Raw genomic sequence first — 22,691 nt, forward strand, 5'->3', positions numbered from 1 at the left:
CAGCACAAGCAGGGTCTGGCCTAAGCCAGAGGACGAAGGCTAGAGTGTTTCATCAGGGATTATTTGTAGAAAGAGCATGACAGATCACGGTGTAACCAACAAATAATGCAGGGAGAGGCCTATCGCTGGACTTGCACTAAAAGAGATCCCTGACAAAGAGGGGTGCGGTGAGCCACCCACGCGGCTTGGGGCCCCAGGCTGCCCCACCACTTCGGGTGCATGGGACGTGGGTCCGCTGCCGCTCGGCTGGTCAGCCTGCAGGGGTTCCCTCCCACCAAGGCAGGTGGGACTGCAGGGGGCAGCGCTGGCTGGGAGTGCATAACGCACGGAGGAATAAAAGGCAGCGACGAGGTCAACAAATGCACAGAGGCCTCGGACGTCGTTGACAAATCGTAGCCTTAGTCCAACTGTGGATGAGCATGAGTATGAATATGAACCATTGCACAAGGATTGGCAAAAGCAGCCGTTACAGATGAGATAGTGACTAAAAGAGGGAATGAGCCGCCCGTAGGTAGCAGATACCTTTAAAGACTAAGTAGAGAGCCATCTAAACTGCCTGAGTAGCCACCAGATGGCAGGTCCAGAGAAACTACTGTGGATGGAACCCGACTGAATGAGAAATGAATTCTGCGAATAAAAGGAGTTAATCAGAATAGGAAGGGATATGCGTAATTTATATGTTACCGGGGGTTTTTTTTGTTTTTTTTTTTTTTTTTTTAATCTCTGTTCATTCATTTGTTTTTCAAAACGCATAACTTCATCAATAGAAAAAAGGTGCAAATTGAAAGCCACATCACTAGAATTTTTTTTAAGTTTATTTTGGATTCTTTTCTTTTAATATATTTTTTTTGTCTTTATGTGTACATCTAGTTTGTTTATAATTTATCACCTTTAAAATTCTTAATTTTAGGCCTATTTACCCTTGGCAGTTCTTTAGTCGTCATATCTATTCATCAGATTGTCAATTTATATTTGGCATTTCTGGTTATTTGTGTTACGAGCGGAGCTAGATATTATTTAGTCTTGCATGTGATTTTATTGTAGCTAATGATTATCTCATTTTCCACTTCTTTCATCTTTTCAATACACAGAATTGCTATTTCTTTGGTTTCATTTCCTGCCCTCATTATTAGTTCGGCCAATAATTTATGACACCTATAAAATAACTTGCTGTATATCTGTTTTTATATCAAGATTGAGTGATATCTGTGAAAGTGAAAACATCTAGTAGAGGCTGAGACGATCTGCCCCAATAAAGGAAAATGCCACTTACACCAAAATCTCACAATCTGGTATCTGCTGGAATGCATCCTACTCCTAGGGGAGCCTTTCGGCACAACATTGAGGTGCTCAAAGATCTGTAGCTGACAGAAAACTCAGGCAACAGTAACAGATACGTTGAATTGGTTTACACGTGCTCAACATATTCTGATAAAGTCAGGCCAATGGCTCAGGAGAGGTTAGAAGACAGATATATTAGTCCAATTTAGTAGATCCCGTTCCTGGGTAAGGTAACAGGGGCAGTTCGAACAGCAGGACTTCGAACCAACTAAGTAGACAGGCTAATTAGACCCTGGAGCAATTAAGAGAAGTTAAACAATTAGGACAGGCTGGCTTAATCGAGCCCTAGTTAAAAGACCTCACTGTTTGTATCAGCAGCGAGACTGGAACAAGAGCCAGAGCTGAGGAAGACATATGTGGAGGACTGGAGGCATACAGGCATCAATCAGACATCAGGAGAAAGATCCTGTGGTGAGGATAAAGAAGGTGTTGGGAGGAGGCCATGGGGAAGTAGCCCAGGGAGTTGCAGCTGTCATGCAGCTGTACCAGGACACACTCTAGACAGCTGCAGTCCACAGGGCCCTGGGCTGGAACCCAGAGTAGAGGGCAGGCCTGGGTTCCTCCCAACTCCTGATCAGACCTGATCACAGGAGTGAATTGACCTGGACTGTGGCTTCTACCCGAGGGGAAGGTCTCTGCGCTGTTTCCTGACCCACATGGTGAATCTCTGAGGCAAGCAAATCCGCCAATAAGCACAGGACCCACCAAGGTAGAGGAGGAACTTTGTCACAGTAAAGACAAGGAAATGGTGCTGAACATTGCTTACTCCTGCCTATCTATGCTCACAGCTAAATCATGTTTCAGCACTGGTTCAACATCAATTCTTGCTGACACCCATTGGGAACAGGGAGTATTTATTTCTTGCACTGTAGACAACACGTGAAGTAAAAACCAACTGGATCACTGCCTTTAATGTACACAATTCCCAGGAGACTGGTCACTCCTTCCTGACATACTGTGCAACAGACATCCATAAGTGAAAAACCTCCAGGCTAAATCAATTAAGGTAACTGTTTCTACTTAAGGCTCCCCATAAAATTCACCCAGAAGCTTTGGCTTGAGCATAGTGCAGCTGCCTGAAGTTGAGTACAGGCTGAGTCATCATTGTCCCCTCTAAAATAGAAAGAATTTTGAAGAATGTCTCACCGTTGCTCACATTGGTTCAGCTGAACTACTGTTTGCAATGTTAGAAGCCCTAGTGCATACAGGCTTTTGGCTGCCAACACAGTTTATTAGTTCCCTGTCAATTAAAATTTGCTCCCTGCAGGTCTAAATAATAGGGTGTGAAAACCACATCAGCAGCTGAAACCCCATCAACACTAAGGCTCACCACACTGACACCACCTGGTCAGCTGAATTAATGTTAACAGTGGGGAAACTTTCCAGAAATGTACCTAGTTCAGACAAGATCTGTGCAATGAATGTGCTAGCAAATTATCTTTGAAGCCTCAAATCTTCCAGGACCCAATTACCTGAGACTCCCTCTCCACCTGTACCCACAGCAATAGTTAAGATCAGCTTGTTTGTTCTGATGCCAGTTCCTTTGATGGCCATCCCCCAGAATATCTCCCTCTGGACCAGTTCAGCTCTGGTCCTGACATAAGGCTCATTTTATTTAATAATTGGTTGCTGTGGTTGAGATTTGTCTGCTTGCTGCTTTTAGTTCTAATTTCAATTGTCAATTTGGGATTTGTCACTTGCCTAACATTCAGTTTATTAAAGTTTGTTAGTGACGGTTACAGCAATGGCTGTATCTTTATCACTTTCCCACTGAATGCAGGAGGAAGAATATGAATATATATTTCTACATTTTTGTAATAAAGTACATTGTTGCCATGAAGGGTGCTATGAAGATGCATCTGACAGAAAATGAAAGGTTTAAATATAGTGTTTTACTCCTTTTGTATTATAAGTAGTGATTAGAATGTACTTATACTACATCACCATTTTCCTTTAACACACAGGGCACACAGAACCACACTTATAGCTAAAACGCAAAGCAAAGCAAAGCAATTCCTCATTTTAACTCTTTCAGCTAGATGCTCTTCGCAAGCTTTCTGAGAGACCTGAACAGTGGTCACAAGCATCTGTACCCTGAAGTGAAACCTCCCCCCACCCAGCTACACAAATGAAGGAAGATAGGACATGACTACAGGAAAATGCAAAATTTACAATAAATTGATTCACTGCTGTGCTGTTGTGTGACAGAATCTAAGCCCTCATTTTAAAACACAGGTTTCTAGCACTATGGTTGGGAAGTAACATGCCCAACACAAAATGAATATAAACTGATGTGCTGAGGTCAGTTTCAAGTAATCCTGAAACAATGGGATTGAGAAATATGAACAGTTGCATTTGAACAGACCACGGAACTTCACTGTGACAACTTACCGGTCAACACTGAAAAATTCACTAATTGTTTTTAGCAAAAATATCAACCTAACCAGGTTATCCATTATTATATGCGGTGGGACACCTGGGGTAATGAAAAGCTGTGTAGTGTTGCAAGGATGGGGAAAAGAGGAGTTAAGCCACATCCCACCCTCAAAATGCCAAGTGCTTTGAGATTTTAAAGGCAATATCCTGTACCACACAAGATTTGGCAGCAGGAAAATTATTGATTTTAATATAAAAATGCTATATTGATTTTATTATTCATTTTCATATTTAGTTCACTGGCCACTGCCTTTTTTCCCATTTACACAGAATTGCTCCAAAATTTTTAGTCTGCTGTAGTAGAAATCTGCAGAAACTAGGGGATCTTCCCACAGACTGATATCCAGCTCGCTGCAGTCTACAATAGCCCCTCAGAGATCAATAAGATGTGCTGCTGAACATTTTTTTTAATCCACATTTCTTACCCACAACTTTCCGTTGACCCGAAATAGGCCATAGCATAATCGTCTGAACTGGCTATTTCTTTTTCATTTCAAAGATTTTAATGTTCAAAGATTTCATTTAATCATAGTTGAGAAGTCACTGAGAATTACCTCCATCCGTCACTTACTTTCAGAACGTGCTTTCCTGTCATAGCCAGTTACCTGTATTTCTGTTAACAAATATTTTCCTTCTGAATCAACTTGATCTTCTCGTCCAGTTTATTCAGTAATACTAATGCTGTCACCATGTAATCACAATTGATTATTTGATGACTGCGCTGTCAAACACTGGACTTTAGCACTAAATAATATAAAAGAATGGTCTACTGACAGAATTTTTTTTGAGGGGAGGGCGCACTACTTGCACCTAAGTGGCTACTAATAACACAAAGTTTGAACTTAACATTTCAGTGGTTGAATCTCAGATCTGGAGATTACTGCTTATATAACGTACAGTGCACAACAATGTGTGACCAAATAACAGTAATAGCAGTATTAACACATAGCTCTTATATAGCACTTTTCACCAGTAGATCTCAACATGCCTAAAATCTGTAATTGTCGTATGCATGTCTCTCTCCCCAATAGAAGTTGGTCCAATAAAAGATATTAATTCACCCATCTTGTCTCTTGCAATCTTTAATGCATTTAACTTCACAACACCCTTGTGACGTAAGCAAGCCCTTTTAAAAACACTGATATAAACTCATGTACAGCATTTAGTTTTGTCAGTTGATGAAGTAACTATATTTAATGGAACAGCAAATCTTTTAACATAAGGATTAATTACCTTTAACAAGCAATTTATCTCTAATAGACACTCTCCGAGTAGAATCAGAAGCTGGGTTGGATGTACGGGGCCCTTTGACACCATCATCCCGCTTCAGTTTGCTTGCCAACGTTAGCATTACTGCTATCTTCAACCTGGAACACAAGCATCAAAATAAGAGTAGTCACTATAGTTCAAAGTGCCTGATAAGTCACAAAATAGTCAAAAGTTTCAAATTACAACTAAATGTAGAGCCAAGTGGTATCCTACAACAGCTTGTCTACACTTGAAAGGCTACAGCAGCATATCTGCACAGTTGTTGCACTTCCATGTAGATGTTATCTATACCGACAGGAGGAGTTCTCCTATTAGTTCAGTTAATCCACCTCCCCGAGGGGTGGTAGCTAGGTTGACAGAAGAACTCTTCCACTGAGGTAGCACGACCTACATAGAGACTTAGGTCAGCTTCACTATGGTGCTCAGGACAACTTGAGACAATTTCAGGTGTAAATACTAAGGAGTTGGCTTTTACTGCATTAAGTTATAGTGCAAGTGATTACAGTACAGAGAGTTCAAAATTGTTTTAACGCATTCAGTAGATTTCACTCTGATTCCAGTGAAGTTTTACTGTGCTAATCAACTAAAAAATACCACTTCTTGATGTCATTGCCTCCACAGAATTACACAGAAAATGTTTCCTGCGGGGGTGGAGTGGGGTGGTCACAGAATCTTTTTAAGTAATTATAAGCATTAGAGGGTATTTGCATATCCCTGGAAGCTAATATTCTATAGATGCTAAGTACTGCATTAAAAAAGAATCCTCTCATCAGTTCTGACCCTGCAGAGAGGGGACTATCCCCTTGTAGGGAGGGATAATATGAAATCTCCAGTCTTGCTGCAACACTCCCACCAGGCCCTCCCCCACACTTGCCAGCATTCCAAACAACTATAGTGGATGGAGACACACCACTCAGATATATGGTGATGAGGGCCATCTAAAGCCTGGTCTACACTAGAAAATGAGGTCAATATGACTACATTGCTGGAGGTGTGAAAAATCCACACCCCTGAGACAGTTAAACTGACCTAACCCCCTATTTAGAAAGTGCACTGTGGGGTGGTAGAGCCCTACAACCTGGTCTACACTTAGAAGGTAGGCGGACATAGCTACGGTGGGCAGGGGTGTAGAGGGGAAAAAAACTAACACACCCCTGAAGGATGTAGCTATGCTGACCTCACCCACTGAAAAGATTCAGCTATGACAATGGAAAAATGTTTCCATTGGTTTGGCTACATTGCTCAGGGAGGTGGTATTCCTATACTGACTGAAAACCCCTTCTGTCAAGCTGGGTGTATCTATACCAGGGTGAGCAAACTTTTTGGCCCACGGGCCACATCTGGGTATGGAAACTGTATGGCAGGCCAGGAATGTTCATGAAATTGTGGGTTGGGGTGGAGAAGGGATTGAGGGCTCTGGGGTGGGGCTGTGGATGAGGGGTTTGGGTTGCAAGGGGGTGCTCCAGGCTGGGACCGAGGGGTTCGGAATGCAAGAAGGGGATTAGAGCTGGAGAAGGGGGTTGGAGCACAGGAGGGTGTGAGGGGTGCAGGCTCCAGGCGGCACTTCTCTCAAGCAGCTCCCAGAAGCAGCGGCATGTCCTCCCTCCAGCTCCTACACATAGGCACGGCCAGTCAGCACTGCATGCTATCATGTCTGTAGGTGACACCCCTGCAGCTCCCATTGGCGGTTCCCGGCCCATGGGAGCTGTATGGGCGGTGCTTGGGGCAGGGGCAGCACACAGAACCCTCTGGCTGCCCCTGCGGGTAGGAGCCGGAAGGGGGGACATGCTGCTGCTTCTGGGAAGTGGGGCAAGCCCCTGACCTTACTCCCTGGCTGGACTGGGGCAAGCCCGACTCCACTCTCTGGCAGGAGCTTGAGGGCCGGATGCAGCCCCCAGATCATAGTTTGCCCACCCCGATCTATACTATTGAGTTATGCCGGTATAGCTATGGCTATAGCTATTCCAGCATAGTCTCCATAGTGCAGACAAACCTTAAGCATCTGGATAGATACAGAGGGCCAGCCACAGCTCCTAAGATAAGAAATGATCATTTTGTTACATCAGTCTTCCCTTAAAGGAATTAGTGAAGATTTCTGTGATATATCACTATGGACATCCATTGCATAAAGGCATATAAAGGTTAGTGCTTGAAAATTACAAACACAAAACCTAATCAATATGCTAAACAGCCAGAAGGCACTTATGCAAGACCACTGGTAGTCCTAGAGAAAATTTCTCTTTGGTAGGTCAGGACCAAGGCCGGGGAAACTGCACGCTGTAAGACTTTGTCTTCACTGGAGGAAAACAGATGTGTTCCTACGTTAGTAACTTGACTTAGATTATCTCAAGGTAAAATTCTAGTGAAGGCAAAGCAGTTTGCCATTTTCATACAAGTTAACAAATTGAGTTAAAACTAGAAAAATAGGAAGAGGCACAGTTAAGTAGGGCCTTAAAGATATTCTTAAGCAGCATGAACTTATAGTGAAGAAGGATGAGCCACTTGAAGGCTAGGTAATGTGGTCAGATCAAACATAGAGCCAATGTAAGGAGGCCAGTAAGGCAACATTAATCATAATATAACATGAGGGACTTGAGAGATTTTGCTGTGTAGACTTCAGCTCTGTACCTGTATGCTCCATTCCTGTGAACAGGCGGTAAAGTAAAACGTGCTCGATTCATGCACCAGCAATTTCACTTCCTTAGCACATGCATTTAAACTACACAATAGACAGGCAGGGAAACATTTTAGGCCTGCAAATCTAGATAGTACACCTGTAAAAGCAGTTATTTTCCAAAAATCTGGGGAGGAAGTAGTATGGATCCAGGCTATGATTTATATGCCAAACTTTAGAAACTCAAAATGCCATTCCATTAATTAGGTAATGAAGATGCACAGAAAGAGAAATGAAGGCAATAAACAAGAACAAAATGGAAATGCTGAAAAGAACAAAATCTAGCAAAGAACTGAATAATAAAGTTAAATCACAAATCATATTTGTGGCATATTATACTAATAAGAATGCAAAGAGCTGGAATGCATTGGGTGTAGTAGCATCTTAATCTGGTCCTGAAACATCCACTTACCTAGGGGAAATATAAATCTTGCTTGGCAAAGTGAGCCAAGCTAGGATGGCAGGCCGGGACCGCTGCCCCCCTTACCTCTCCACTGCCCCGGGGGGAGACAGGCCGAGGACGCTGCCCCCCTTCCCTCCACTGCCCCGGGGGGGACAGGCCGAGGGACGCTGCACGCTGCCCCTTCGCTGCTCCAATCCCCCCCGGGAGGACAGCGAGGGACGCTGCCCCCCCTTCGCTCTCCACCTCCCCCCCGGGGGAGGACAGGCCGAGGGACGCTGCCCCTCCCTTCGCCACCTCCCCCCGGGGGGGACACAGGCCGAGAGACGCTGCCCCCCCTTCCCTCGCCACCCCCCCCCTGGTGGGGGGGGGGGGGACAGGCGAGGATCATAGTCTCATAGGTCAGAAGGACCAGTTGATTCTGCTGTCGGATCGTCATGCACAAAGCCAGGCACAGAACCTACAATCACTTTATACACCTGCCCCCCTTCCCTCTCACCTCCCCCCCGGGGGGGGGGACAGGCCGTGGGAGCTGCCCCTCCCTCTCCACCCGCCCCGGGGGGGGACAGGCCGAGGGACGCTGTCCCCTTCCCCCCTCTTTCACCACCCAAGGAGGACAGACACGCTTGCCCCTTCCCCCCCTCTCCGGGGTGGGGACAGGCTGAGAGACGCTGCTCCTTCTTCCCCCCGGGGACAGGCCGGAGGACACACGTGCCATAGGTTGCCTACTCCTGCCCAATCATTTTTGTTGCCTCTCCTGAATCTTTTCAATGTAGAAAAATTGAAAATCCAGTGGGAGCAACAAAAATGATTAGGGGCTGGAGCACATGATTATGAGGAGAGGCTGAGGGAACTGGATTGTTTAGTCTGCAGAAGAAGATGAGGGGAGATTTGATAGCTGCATTCAACTACCTGAAAGGGGTTCCAAAGAGGATGGAGCTAGACTGTTCTCAGTGGTGGCAGATGACAGAAACAGGAGTAATGGCCTATGTTGCAGTGGGAGAGTGTTAGGCTGGATATTAGACAAACTTTTTCGCTAGGAGGGTGATGAGGCCCTGGAATGGGTTACCTAGGGTGTGGAATCTCCTTCCTAGACGTTCTAAGATCAGGCTTGACAAGCCGGCTGTGATGATGTTGTGGATTGTCCTGTTTGAGCAGGAGTTGCCCTCCTGAGCCCTTCCAACCTGATATTCTATGATTCCCATTGAATCAATGTGAAGTGAGGCACCTAAACACTTTGGTGATCTGAGCCTTACTCTCGTCCAGATGCTAGGGGACAGGAGCTGCTCTTCTCATCGTGGTCATTCAGTTCTTTGTTATCCTACCCTCTGGGTAAGTAGTAGGTGCTCCGCTTTTCCCTTCTTCTTTCTCTCTCCTTGTAAAATAGTGTGCCTTTGCCACCATTCCTTGTTCTTCCTCTCCTGTTCCCTGGGCTGCTCTCGTGTCCTGTCTCCTCCTCTCGGAGAGGTGAACATTGGTTGGTTCCTCAACCATCTCTTCTTAAGAAAACAACAGTTCCCCCCCCGGGGGAGGGGCGAGGAAGGGGCAGCGTCTCTCGGCTTGTCCCCCCCCGGGGGAGGTGGCGAGGAAGGGGGGCAGCGTCCCTCGCCTGTCCTCCCCCCGGGGGCAGTGGAAGGGAAGGGGGCAGCTCCCTCGGCCTGTCCCCCCCCGGGGGGTGGAGACGAAGGGGGCAGCGTCCTCGGGCCTGTTCTCCCCCCCCGGCGCTTTGGAGAGGGAAGGGTGGCAGCGTCTCTCGCCTGTCCCCCCCCGGGGGGGAGGTGCGAGGGAAGGGGGGCAGCGTCTCTCGGGCCTGTTCCCCCCCCGGGGGAGGTGGCGAGGAAGGGGGGCAGCGTCCCTCGGCCGTGTCTCCCCCCGGGGGGTGAGAGCGAAGGGGCAGCGTCCTCGGCCTGTCCCCCCCCCCCCTGGGGGCAGTGGAGGAGGAAGGGGCAGCGCTCTCTCGCCTTGTCCCCCCCGGGGTGGTGGCGAGGGAAGGGGGGGCAGCGTCTCTCGGCCTGTCCTCCCCGGGGGGGGAGTGGCGAGGGAAGGGGGGCAGCGTCCCTCGCCTGTTCTTCCCCCCCCGGGCGCTGTGGAGAGGCGAAGGGGGGCAGCGTCCCTCGGCCTGTCCCCCCCCCCCGGGCGCTGTGGAGAGGGAAGGGGGGCGCGTCCTCGGCCTGTGTCCCCCCCCGGGGGGAGGTGGCGAGGGAAGGGGGCAGCGTCTCTCGGCCTGTGTCCCCCCCCGGGGAGGTGGCGAGGAAGGGGGCAGGCGTCCCTCGGCCTGTGTCCTCCCCCGGGGGTGTGAGAGCGAAGGGGGCACGTCCCTCGGCCTGGCCCCCCCCCGGGCGCTGTGAGAGGAAGGGGGCAGCGTCTTCTCGGCCTGTCCCCCCGGCAGTGGAGAGGGAAGGGAGGCAGCATCTCTCGGCCTGACCCCGGGGAGGAGGGCAGCGTCGCTCTTTGGGGGGCGGGGGGGCGCTCGATGGCGCCGCACCGGGCGGACTCACCCTGAACACTAAGTCAGCTCCCGGCTGCAGCGGCCCCCACCATTCCCGGCCTGCTCAGCTCGCCCCGCCCCACTTCGGGAGCGCCGGGCCGCGGGGGGCCGCTCTTTCCACACCAACTTTATTAGCAGCCGCCGCCGCCGCTGCCGCGCTCCAGTCCCGCTTGGCTCCGCCCCCCGCCGCCGCCGGTCTCGCCAGGCGAGGAGCCTGATCGCGCCCCGGTCCCGCAGCGCGGGGCTGGAGCAAATCACGGGGTGCGGTGCAGCGCAGCGCGCGCCACGGCTCCCCGCGGTACCGAGCCGCCCAGGCCCGCGCCAGGGGTCTGCACTGAGCCTGCGGGCCGCTTACCCACCGCCCCGGGGCTGCCTGGCTTATTGCTCCATCGCCGCCTTGTGTCTGTCCCTCCCCTGCAGGAAGTATGAGCCCCTGGGGTTTGTCATGAAGGCACAGCCCCAGCTCGTCCCCCCGTATCAGATCTTCCAGTTTGTCAAGGCAGTAACCCTTCTCTCCACTGTCAGTTACAATAGTGGTGCTCAACCAGGGGTCCCGGAGCCCTGCAGGGCCAGGAGCAGGTTTCAGGGGATCTCCCACAATAAAGTAGAAAACAGGGTAGGCTTGGCCTTGCTGGGGCCCAGAGCAGAAAGCCGCACCCTGAGCAACAAAGCTTTGAGGGGTCCCCAGTGGCGTGGGGCCATAGGCAGTTGCCCTGCTTGCTGTCCCATAATGCAGGTCCTGGCTTTTAAGCTACTAGGTATGCAGAAAAACAGTTGTGGCCCAAGTGCACCAAGGAATTTTTATAGCATGTTGGGAGTCTGTGGAAGAAAATTGAGAACCCTTGAATTACAGCAACCTCAATCACCTTCTCCCAAGTACCTACTTGCTTACTCCCTTGCTGCCTCTGATGCATGATGAAAACTCCGTCAGAATCTGTAAAACTGCCACTTTATCCTCTCATAAAACCCTTCTCAAAACCAACCTCTGCTGTGATGTCAACAAATCAAACCCATTAGCCATTGGCTCCGCAAGTGATGAGCTGAGATTTCTGTTCTTCTACTAAGCTCTCTTTGATTTATTGTTACGTCATCCTACTAACACACCTCCACCATCCTGACCTGGAGATTGTGAGCATTCAGCGGCAAGGATTGTCCTTTTCGTTATATGTCTGTAAACTGCTTGTAAAATGGTCAGGGGTGGCTCTAGAGATTTCGCTGCCCCAAGCATGGCGGCATGCCGCGGGGGCATTCTGCTGGTTGCCAGTTCTGCGGGACCAGTGGACCCTCCGCAGGCATGCCGCCGAAGGCTGCCTGCCTGCCGCCCTCCCAGCGACCGGCAGAGTGCCCCCCGCAGCATGCCGCCCCAAGCAGGCGCTTGGCATGCTGGGGCCTGGAGCCGCCCCTGAAAATGGTGCTCTGACCCTCAACTGGAGTTCTTAGATAGGACTAATATATTTACCTCTTTTGACCCAAGCGGCTAGCCAAAATTTTAGGGCCTAGGGGTTGTTCCAATTAGAAGGAGAAATTGATGATGGAACCAGGTATCTGATATAATCATATTTGTTGACAAAGAATGTACAAAATCCTGTTTCCATGAATGCAGCAGGAATCAAACAAGAGACAGGGTCTTTGCTCACTTACAGCTCCAAGCCCCATTTCCAGTCAGCAAAAGCTCTCTTACATTGTTAGAACTCAGGGTATGTCCAGACTACCCGCCTTATCAGTGGGTAGCGATCAATTTCTCGGGGATTGATATATCACGTCTCATCTAGATGCAATATATCGATCCCTGAACACGCTCCCCGTCGACTCCGGAACTCCATCAGTGCGAACGGCGGTAACGGAGTTGATGGGGGAGCCGCAGATGTTGATCCCACGCCGTGAGGACCCAAGGCAAATTGATCTGACTTTGACTATTCACGTAGCTGAAGTTGTGTGTCTTAGATTGATCCCACCCCCATGTAGACCAGCCCTCAGAAAAACTGAAAAATCCTCACTCCCGAGCAATGCAGTTATTCCAACTGAACTCCCTGGTGCAGACAGCACTCTGTCAACCAGAGGGCTTCTCCTGTCAACATAGCTACTGCCTCTCATGGAGGTGACTTAACTACACCAACAGGAGCAGTGTAGAAGCATCTTTGCTAAAATGGTGCAATGGCACAGTTGGGCCAATGCAGTTTTAAGTATAGACCTGCCCCTAGCTTTTCTCAGGCCGAGGATCCCAGTGCTTATTCTGCGTGTACCCTTGGTTTTTCTGCCCCAGCTCTCTTTCAGACCCACAATCTTTCACAAAACAATACGCAGAGCAACCTGTCTGCCCAAAAGTACCCTGCAAGTTTGAGACAGTGAGTGCCTGTGTTTGGGGTGGAGGCCTCTTGTTTCAGCTACCTGCCCACATAAAGAAGTTTAATGGCTTCTTACAATCATCTTAAATGAAGGCAGCAGTTACACTGCCCAGTTTCAAAGAGGTTTAACGCAGCCCACAACAGTATAAATAATAAACTTTCCATGCCCCTGGAGGTTCTCAGCCAGGTCACCTGGGCAGCACTGCAGGACCTAAGCCTAGGGAGTGGAGCAGAGATGGCCCACCTGAAAAGCATAACAAATCCAGCCTTCACTATCATCACTGTCAAAAATAACTGCTGAAATTTTACATCAATGAGGATTTTCAGCTATCTGCCACAGTTGCGTGGATGTTTGGGGATGGGGCTGATGAAAATGGAGGGTATTCCATGGTGATAAATGAAGTTCCATGGTAAGGTTAGTTTATCATTGTTGCAGCTGAATTTAGTCCCACTGTGCATAATGTTCACGGGGTACCTGATATTACTATATCCCCCTTCATTATAGGCCCTGCAATCTTAGTATGAACTCTAATTTGAACAGAACCATTTATTAAACAGAATTCACATCTATCTACTTTTATGACTTCTCTGTGCAAAGACTGATTTTTTTCTAAAGGTATTTGTTATTCACAGAGTAATTTCTGGCTAATTCCAGCTCATGGGCTTGTGAATATTATGAATTCAAGCTGCTTTGGTCAGTTCTGATTGGGCACATTTTTGTTTTTGTTCCCTCATGTGATGAGCATAACTGCTATCATTTACTTAATAGCAGTATCTAGATCCTCCAAGGGATCAGGGTGTATGTTCTTGGTGTCATACAAACACAAAGGGAGACAGAGTGAGTGAGGTAATTTTTATTTTAATTGGACCAACTTTTGGTGGCAAGAGACAAGCTTTCAAGCTTACAAAGAGCTAGAACATAAGAATGGCAATACTGGGTGAGACCAAAGGTCCATCTATCCCAGTATCCTGTCTACCGACAGTGACCAATGCCAGGAGCCCCAGAGGGAGTGAACCTAACAGGTAATGATCAAGTGATCTCTCACCTGCCATCCATCTCCACCTAGCTCTCTTCAGCTCTATGAAACTTACTAAGGGCAGGTCTACACTACGGCAGGGATCGACACTCTGAGATCAATCCACTGGCGGTCGATTTAGCGGGCCTAGTAAAGACCTGCCAAGTTGACTACAGATCACTCTCCAGTTGATCCCTGTACTCTACCCACAACGAGAAGAGTAAGGTAACTCAATGGGAGATTTTCTCCCATCGACCTCCCACAGTGTAGATCCCGTGGTGTCAAGTATCAGAGGGGTAGCCGTGTTAGTCTGGATCTGTAAAAGCAGCAGAGAATCCTGTGGCACCTTATAGACTAACAGAAGTTTTGGAGCGTGAGCTTTCGTGGGTGAATACCCACTTCGTCAGACGCAGGTAGTGGAAATTTCCAGGGGTAGGTATGCTAGCAATATATATACCTACCCCTGGAAATTTCCTCTACCTGCGTCTGACGAAGTGGGTATTCACCCACGAAAGCTCACGCTCCAAAACTTCTGTTAGTCTATAAGGTGCCACAGGATTCTCATCCGTAGGTATGCCAGTTCCAGCTACGTTATTCATGTAGCTGGAGTTGCATAGTGTAGGTCGACTTACCGCAGTAGTGTAGACATAGCCTAAGGGGTCATCCAGTAAGTTCCTCAGACCTGAGGCAGAAATCTGAAAGCTCATCCAATAAAAAAATATTACCTCACCCATCTTGTCTCTCTAATATGCTGGGACAGACATAGCTACAACACTGCACGTGTGCATGCGCACACACGCACACATAAACACAAACACAAAAAGAGACCATCCCTGCTTCAAACAATTCACAATCTAAAGTCCAGGTTTTGTAGCGCAGGTTAGAAAAAAACAGGGTGGATAAAAATCAATTATTTAAAAAAAATGGATTTTTTAAATTTAAATCAGATTTTTTCATAAAATGCTTTTTGAGGAAAAAAGCTATCTAAAGATAGTTTTAATTAAGATACATTATAGCTCAAAGATCTCTCATCAAGGAATAGGGATTATAAATTCTAATTCTATAGTATGAGACAATATATTCGTATAATGTTTAAGAAAAGTTTTGTAAATGAGTTCCAATAGTTCATGGATTAGGGACCCAATTTTATGGGGTTTCAGGGGCTTCTGTATAGATTATTTCGGTTAATCTTGCTATCTATCCAATGGGACTCAGTGCTCAGTCTAGAACATACCATCAAAGATGCTTAGTTTTGCAGTTCTTAAACTGTGGATTTGTGTCTTGTTAACAGCAAAAAATGATTTTTAAATAAATAAATAATATATAGAGGTGAGAAATAACAGACCTCAACCCTATTCTCCCTCTGCAAATTTGTGTACACAGAGTCAATTCCTTACCTCTCTCTAAAAGTGCAAAGTTTCAAAAAGTTCAATGAATAGAAGATTGTTGGGGGCGGAATAGATTGGACAAGGAGAAGAACTCTGGAGATAAATGTGAGAAGGAAGGGACAGGCGGTAGAAACAAAAGTACAACTGTTTGAGCACCATATTCCAGAAGCCTTGAGGTCTTTCTGAGTGTTACCTTCATTGAATTGAGATCTACCATTCTCTCACTAGAAGGGACAATCTATAATGGCAGCAGGCCATAAAGAAGACCCAGTTTGGGAATAAGAACCATTCAAGAAATACATGTTTTCTGATGATGTTTTAAAGAAAGTCACACCAGTGAACTGGTGGAAGTCACTTAAGCACTTGTAGTCAGAGACCATTGAAGTGATAATCTCACTTTTAACAGCAGTAGCTTCTTCTGCCGGTGTAGAGAGACTATTTTCTTCCTTTGGACTAATTAATTCCAAATTTAGAAATAGTTTGGGACCTCAAAAAGCAGGAAAGTGTGTTTTTCTTTTCAAGATTATGAACAAACAGCGAAATGAAGGTGACAACTGAGTTAGCTGAAGCCAATATTTTACGTTTCTCATGTTGACCTCGCTGACAAACTATTTAATTTTTTGTTTTGTTTTTTAAATATTTCATTTAACTATTTTTGTTAAACAATTTTAACAAAAACAAACCTGATTTTAAAAAACTTGAATGTTTAACTAAACTCAAAAATTCATATGCCTGTTTTGTTAAAATACCAGTATTATATGTTTGCTGTTGAAGAAAAAATCCAGAATACATAATGTTGTTGTTTTAGTTAAATAAAACAATTTAAATGTCTGTCTGGTGATGTTCTCCTGATATAGCATGGCAAGAAAATTCTCCAAATATTAATGATTAGCCTGTTGAATTGGAAATAGTTCACCTCCCAATGACTTCATAAATATCTGCTTCAGTTACCTTTGGTAAATGAAATAACCAAACCATCATTAATTTTCTGATATAGCTGTAAACCTAATATAAAAAGTTTTCAAAATAAATCACTTTAAAAATGTATAATGTGTACCTTCTATGATTAAATTGAGTCTTCCTGACTAGTGATTTAAATCAAATCCACCCTGGGAAAAAAAACAAAATTTTCCTGCAAGAAATTTCAGATAAAATATCCCAATTTGGAAAATTCAGTTGAAAAAAATAATTTCCCCCCACGAAGTTTTGAACCAATTTGAAATGAAACTTTTTTAAAATCAACAGTTTGAAAAGTAAATGATATTTTCACTGCAATATTTCCAGCAGAGGAAAATGAACATTTTGAGTTGATCTGACATTTTTGCCATACAACAAATCAGTTTCAATAAAGCTATTTTTCAGTACAAAAAGTTCCAACCTGCTCTTTGATTTTCAAAAAGACCAGGTTGGATCAGTGTCCCTTGGCCCAGCCACACTAGCTGCTGCCAAAGTCCCGAAGGTAAGAACCTAAGAACGGCCGTACAACTGGCTCAGACCAAAGGTCCATCCAGCCCAGTATCCTGTCTACCAACAGTGGCCGATGCCAGGTGCCCCAGAGGGAGTGAACCTAACAGGTGATGATTAAGAGTGATCCATCCCCTGCCTCCATCACCACCTTCTGACAAACAGAGGCTAGGGTCACCAATCCATGACTTCCATGACCTCCATGACAAACTCGCGGCCTTAGTTTTGTTGCCACGTAGCTGCAGTTTCACATAGTCTGGAAAGATTTTTCCACTCCCTGGACTGAAGAAACAGTCAAAATGTTGATGACGTGACAAATTGATTTGAGTTGATTCATCAGGGAGATACTGTAAATAGAACTATACTGAAAGGAGGGACACTGTTCGTGTGTGGTGGGAGTTTGGGGAGAAGCTGAATGGCAGCTTTCTGTAGTACCAGTCACTGAATCACAGCTGTTCGATTTTAACTTTACCGCTGTAAAAAAAAAAGGTCAATTGAAATTTAGACTTAATAGGATTACAGCTCCTAGTTGGCAAAAGCAAACAATCCATCAAAACAAAAGGATCAGAAACCTACCTTGAGGGCACGCTTGGCATTATGAAGTAAATGTGTTAGAAACCCTATTTACAATAGTACACAGACAGGGCATTCAGATCAGCAGATTGATTAGAATTTAATGTGACCAAAACAGGTCCAGAGCCTCTTTTAGAAGGAGAATTTTTTAAGATGGAAAACAGGCTTCCATTCCTCAACACTTTAAAAATGACACACACCAATATCAATTGCTGCCTAAGACTAACTTACAAAGGAAGAATTAAAGCCCTCCAACTTGGAAAGAATAGATAAAGCAGTGGCTAAGATTACATGCAAGGAAATTGTCATGCCCACAGTCATTAAAATAGTACATCCTTAACATGATGCCAAACGTTGCCTAGTCCTTGTCTGTACTAGACAAGTTGCACCAGTTTAATGAAATTGATTTTAAATTGATCTAGTTAAACCAATGCAACAGCACAAAAGATGCACTTAAATGAGTTTAACCCTTGCACTACTGTAACTATAGGAAACAGTAAGAAGTAGAGCTGGTTGAAATTGATTTCCCCCTTCCTGAGTCACCCCCAGACACACATGAATTTGATTTTTGTTTTGAAAAACATTTTAAATGAATTTTTTAAAATGAAAAAGGGGTGAGAAGGGAGAGAACTTGGGGGAAGGGACAGTCTTTTTTAGTTTATTCAAATGGAAAAAGTGTGAAATGATAAAAAAGAAAAAGTGTTCCTTCCCCCCTTTTCACACTAACTTTTCCTATGGGAAATTCTTTTGTGGGGCAAGTGGAGGGGTGGGGGAATAAAGTAATGAAAGTGATATTCTCCCCCCACACCATTTATAGTGAAAATTTAAATCGGTACAAAACAGATAAAAACGTTTGACACAATGTTGCACAGTTGTGAAAATATAAAAATCAATAACCATTGAAAAATGCTTCAGAAATGATATTATCCATCAGAATTATAAGGACAATTAAAATCCAATTCTCCAAGCCTAATTATGATCTGGTCTTCACTTATACGGTCATATACTATTTCAGGGTTTCTCAAACAGGGTTTCACAAACGACATTTGTGTAAGGAAAACCCCTGGCAGGCCAGGCCAGTTTGTTTACTTGCCCCATCTGCAGGTCCAGCTGATCGCGGCTCTCACTGGCTGCGGATCGCTGCTCCGAGCCAATGGGAGCTGCTGCAATCCAGGGCTTAAACTTATTAATAGTTACGTTCCCTAGCTAATAAAGCAGGTTTTCCCCCAAAGTTCAGTCTGTTCCATAACTGGTTGGCCTCCCAGGAACCCGGAGCCAACCCTTCATGAAAAACAGCCCTGCGCCATGAGATGTCTCCTCTGTGAGTAGATACAGAATGCCTTTCTCTACCCTATGATACACCAACTCAGTCTTTTGTCTTTATTCATAAACAGGGTGAGCCCCTGTCTATTGTTATCTTCCTTTTTACCTCCAAGTGGCTTCAATGTTTATAGTTTATTTTTGATGATTTTCCATAGACTTTTCTGGGTTGTTGCAACAGTGGACAATTGAGCAATACATTACGTGACTGACTAGCCAACTCTCTCCTGCTTGAATGAGTCATCACCAAGACATAGGATTTGCTGATGACCAACTTTCACTTCAAGATCATAAGGGCATAATCTCCAATATAGTTACCTTATTCCTTAAATGTTACCTATATGCACATCTTGCAATGACTATGAGTATCAGTAAGTTACAAGCTTTCATCACATGCTATCCTTCATGGATTAATAACACCATGAAAGCGGGGTATTAAGTATAGTGAGTTTGTCAGGTCTGAGACAGGAATTGATTGTAAAGAACAGTGAACTCTTTACCAGTAGGTACCAAAGGGCTTCTCTGTCATAATCACGAATTTTGTGTTCCTCATTTTCTGGGTGTCCAGCCTGAGGCCTGATTTGCAGAAATGCTGAGCACTCACAGCTGCAACTGAAGTCAACGTGAGCTGTGCTTTGAACATATAAAGTGCTATATAATGTTAAGTACTCAAAAAAAATCAGTACTAGGCATCTCAAATTAGTTGGTCTTAATCTGTGCCTCAACTCCCAGTCTGTAGAATGGAGGCAGTAACACCCCTCATCTCACAGGGGGGCTCAAAAATAAATTAATTAATGTATGTGGCACATTCAGATACTGGGAAATGAGAAGAGCATCATGGACAAGCCCAGGGGGCAATTAATAATTCTGTCTTCAGAGCAGGGTTTGAATAGCATCCAGTAGACAAAGCCACACGAGGATAAAACAAAATGTTGAATAGCTGTTCATTCAATGAGCACCATCCATCCTGCACACTGAATGAGGCAGGGATCCTGCAGAAAAAATAGGATGTGATCATGTAATTAAAGACTGCATCACAATGCTTATGCACATGGGAGACAATTAAGCACTGAAAAGTTAGGAAATGACTGTATTCACTTGTGTAACTCTGACATTAAAAACTTAGCAGTCTTGTAACGAAAGTTTGTATATATAATAAACAGACCCAATGAGATTGTCACTCAGTTCTCTCACGAAGAAAACCTGTTGCTGGGCTTCAAATCTTGCTGAATGTTCAGAAGCCATGACAGCATTATTATTGTATTATAACAATGCCAACTCAACCTTAATGACTGTCTAGCTGTAACGTGGGTGTGATGGAGAGAAAAAGCAAAGCAGGTTTCTTATGCACCACAAATCTTCTCTCCTGCTTTCTGTGGTAGAGCAGTTTGGTTCTTATTTTGTAGTAGTGACCTCTGCTGGGAATAAGATATTTTTATGAGCCAGTTCATAAACTGGATTTCCACAAACTGTTCCGTTCTCTGAAGAATTAGAACCAAGCAAATAGATTCAAGTTACATCTATAATAATGATTGGCAGACTGCGTAATGAGGCCCTAATGAGTTCTCTTATTAGTGATGAGTGACTCTCATGAAGTCTAATGTTTTGTCAACTTCTTGAACTATCTAGTTATGTGCATTTACATGATACAATGAAAAAAGTGCTTGCAGACTCAGACAGTGGTTTATTTAAAGAGTAGTTTTGATTTAAAAGAAAGAGAGAGAGAGAGAAAAAAAAATCTAACTAAAGAGAAATCTGGAAGAGTGTCCTGTTCCCTCCCGCCCCCAAAATCTAGGCTGGCATAAAAGTGTGTGTGTGCTCTCTCTCTCTCTGTATATGCACACACCACATCTGTCATGCTGTATTTGTTTTTTCATTAGATGTTTTCATCTAATCTCCCTTCTCCCCCAGCCCAGTCTCTTGTATTTGTTTCTTGTTCTGCTCCATTTTTCACCATGTTTTCTCTGTGTCCTCTTTCAGCAACTCTACAACCAGGCAATTCCCAGTTGAGGGCAGGCGCCCAGTCACTCTTGTGTTTAACTTCTCTGGTATCCTAAGGACCACAAGATCAGGCCCTTATGCAGAAGAGGGGTAAAATGAGGCAGAGGGAGATTACAGCCAGTGTTTTCAAAAAGTGTCAATTAGTTTTGGGTACCTCAACTTGTAGTATCCAACTTGAGACATCCCAAGCTAAAAAAAATTCCCAACATGACTACCTAAAGTTAAGCACCTAGTTTAAGTTAAGCACCGTATTTAGGTACCTAAATAAGAGATGTTCAGAAGTGCAGAGCATCTCCAGCTGAACTCAGTGGGAGCCACAGGTGCACAACATCTGTGGAAATCAGGCTCCTCAGTGTTTGCAGTTGAGCCCCAAAATTTGAGGCACCCAAAATGAGTGTAGACTCTAAAAATGTTGGCCTAAATGACTTGCCCATAGTCACAGAGTAAGTCAGTAAGTGACCTGGGAAGAGAACGTAGCAGTCATGACTACAGGTTCCCTGCTGTAACCACAGGAGCAGCATTCTGTTTTAAATTAGAATGGTTTTACAATCCCAGATTTCATAAAAAGTACCCCCTATTTACTATTATAAAAGCCATGAATAGTTAAGCACATGTTCTTAAACAATTAGAACTCACTTTCAGCTGACAGTTGAGTAGGTGGAATATTTTTTCACATCAATTTCTTCAATCTGGAACATATTTCATATTTAAGAAAGCAAGACTTTAAGCCTCCCCAAATATCAGCCAGCATGTCTAACAGAACAAAGAAATCATCTCTGCTGGAATTCAAGGAATTATGAGTTGTTTTCTTTCCTCCTCTCTGAAACCAAAGATGGAGAAAACTTGAAATATAAAATCTTACATTTAACTACAGCAGTACTTAAAGATTGTTTATAGGGGATTGTTTCCTTTCCAACATTGTTTTCAAAAAGTCATCAAGCTTCCATTTAACATTGAGTTTCAGTTCCATTCTGGTGGGGATGAAGGCAGACGTTCACAGAGCCTAGCTTCTGCATTTAAGTACAATTTTAACAGTGCTGCCTTATGAAATATTGTGATCATCTAAGTCAGGAGTACAGGGGAATTTTGAGAACTTTCATATGGCTTACAGCTTTTTTCTCAACTTCCGCACAAGCTTTGTTTTATGTTAAAAAGCCTCTTCTCAAATGATGTAAAGGTTAGGTTCTGGAAGTAAGTCTGAATATGCAGTGTCAGTATATTGAAAAGAGAACCCAGTCCTGCCCAGCTGAACCAGCCAAATAGTTGACTGCCCCAATATGAAAGCAGAGTAAGCATATTGTTATGGGTCAGACATGGCTGCTGCCTTCCATTAAGGATAGATATTCAGAAGCCATCATAAGCAGGTGGCTGAAACAGTAATTGTAGCACCCCAAAACACAGGTACATAGAAACACTGAGTAGCACTGAATTGTGAAACCCAAGGGTTTTAAAATGCAAGGGCTAAGGATTTGATTGGCAGAACTGTTTTTGTCAGTGTGTGCCTGTGCCAGAGAGAGAAACACAGGACAAACTGAATAAAGACAAACCAAGGAGAAAGAGCCTGGACAAGCTCGGTTTAGGACCCTGAGGCGAGACTAGGAAGAGCTTCTGGGGTTGGGGTGAGCTAATGAGGTTAGAGACTATAAGCAAAGAAACTGTGTCTCTTGGGTTTTGGTTCCTCCTACGTTTGGAGAAGCAGGACTATGTACATTCCTTGTAAATAAACAAGATTGCATCAAACAAAATACCAAACTCCATCATCAATGTCTACTTCCAGTCAGAACAACCTACAAGGCCTTGAACTTTGGCTAGTTGCTGGAGTCAAAAGGGTAACAATACGTTTGGGTAACAACAGCACATCAGTTGATCAGCTTTTTACCAACATTTTCTAATCCGGGGTGGGCAAACTTTTTGGCCTAAGGGCCATATTTGGGTACAGAAATTGTATAGCGGGCCATGAATGCTCACGAAATTGG

General features: G+C 44.9%; 1 protein-coding gene across 1 annotated transcript in view; it reads right to left on the minus strand.

Moving 5' to 3' along the window:
- UBE2F (ubiquitin conjugating enzyme E2 F (putative)) overlaps positions 1–10,700 on the minus strand; it is a 150,495-nt gene extending 139,795 nt beyond the window's left edge. Inside the window, exons 1-2 of the mRNA XM_075069943.1 lie at positions 10,619–10,700; positions 5,011–5,144 (exon numbers count right to left, since the gene is read on the minus strand). Of these exons, the coding sequence (XP_074926044.1) occupies positions 5,011–5,128 (118 nt within the window). The 5' untranslated portion in view covers positions 5,129–5,144; positions 10,619–10,700. The remainder of the gene's footprint in view (positions 1–5,010; positions 5,145–10,618) is intronic.
- Positions 10,701–22,691: the final 11,991 nt, after the last annotated feature.

The sequence above is a fragment of the Chelonoidis abingdonii genome, chromosome 10 (assembly GCF_003597395.2).
Source record: "Chelonoidis abingdonii isolate Lonesome George chromosome 10, CheloAbing_2.0, whole genome shotgun sequence".
In the NCBI taxonomy this organism is placed as follows: domain Eukaryota; kingdom Metazoa; phylum Chordata; order Testudines; family Testudinidae; genus Chelonoidis; species Chelonoidis abingdonii.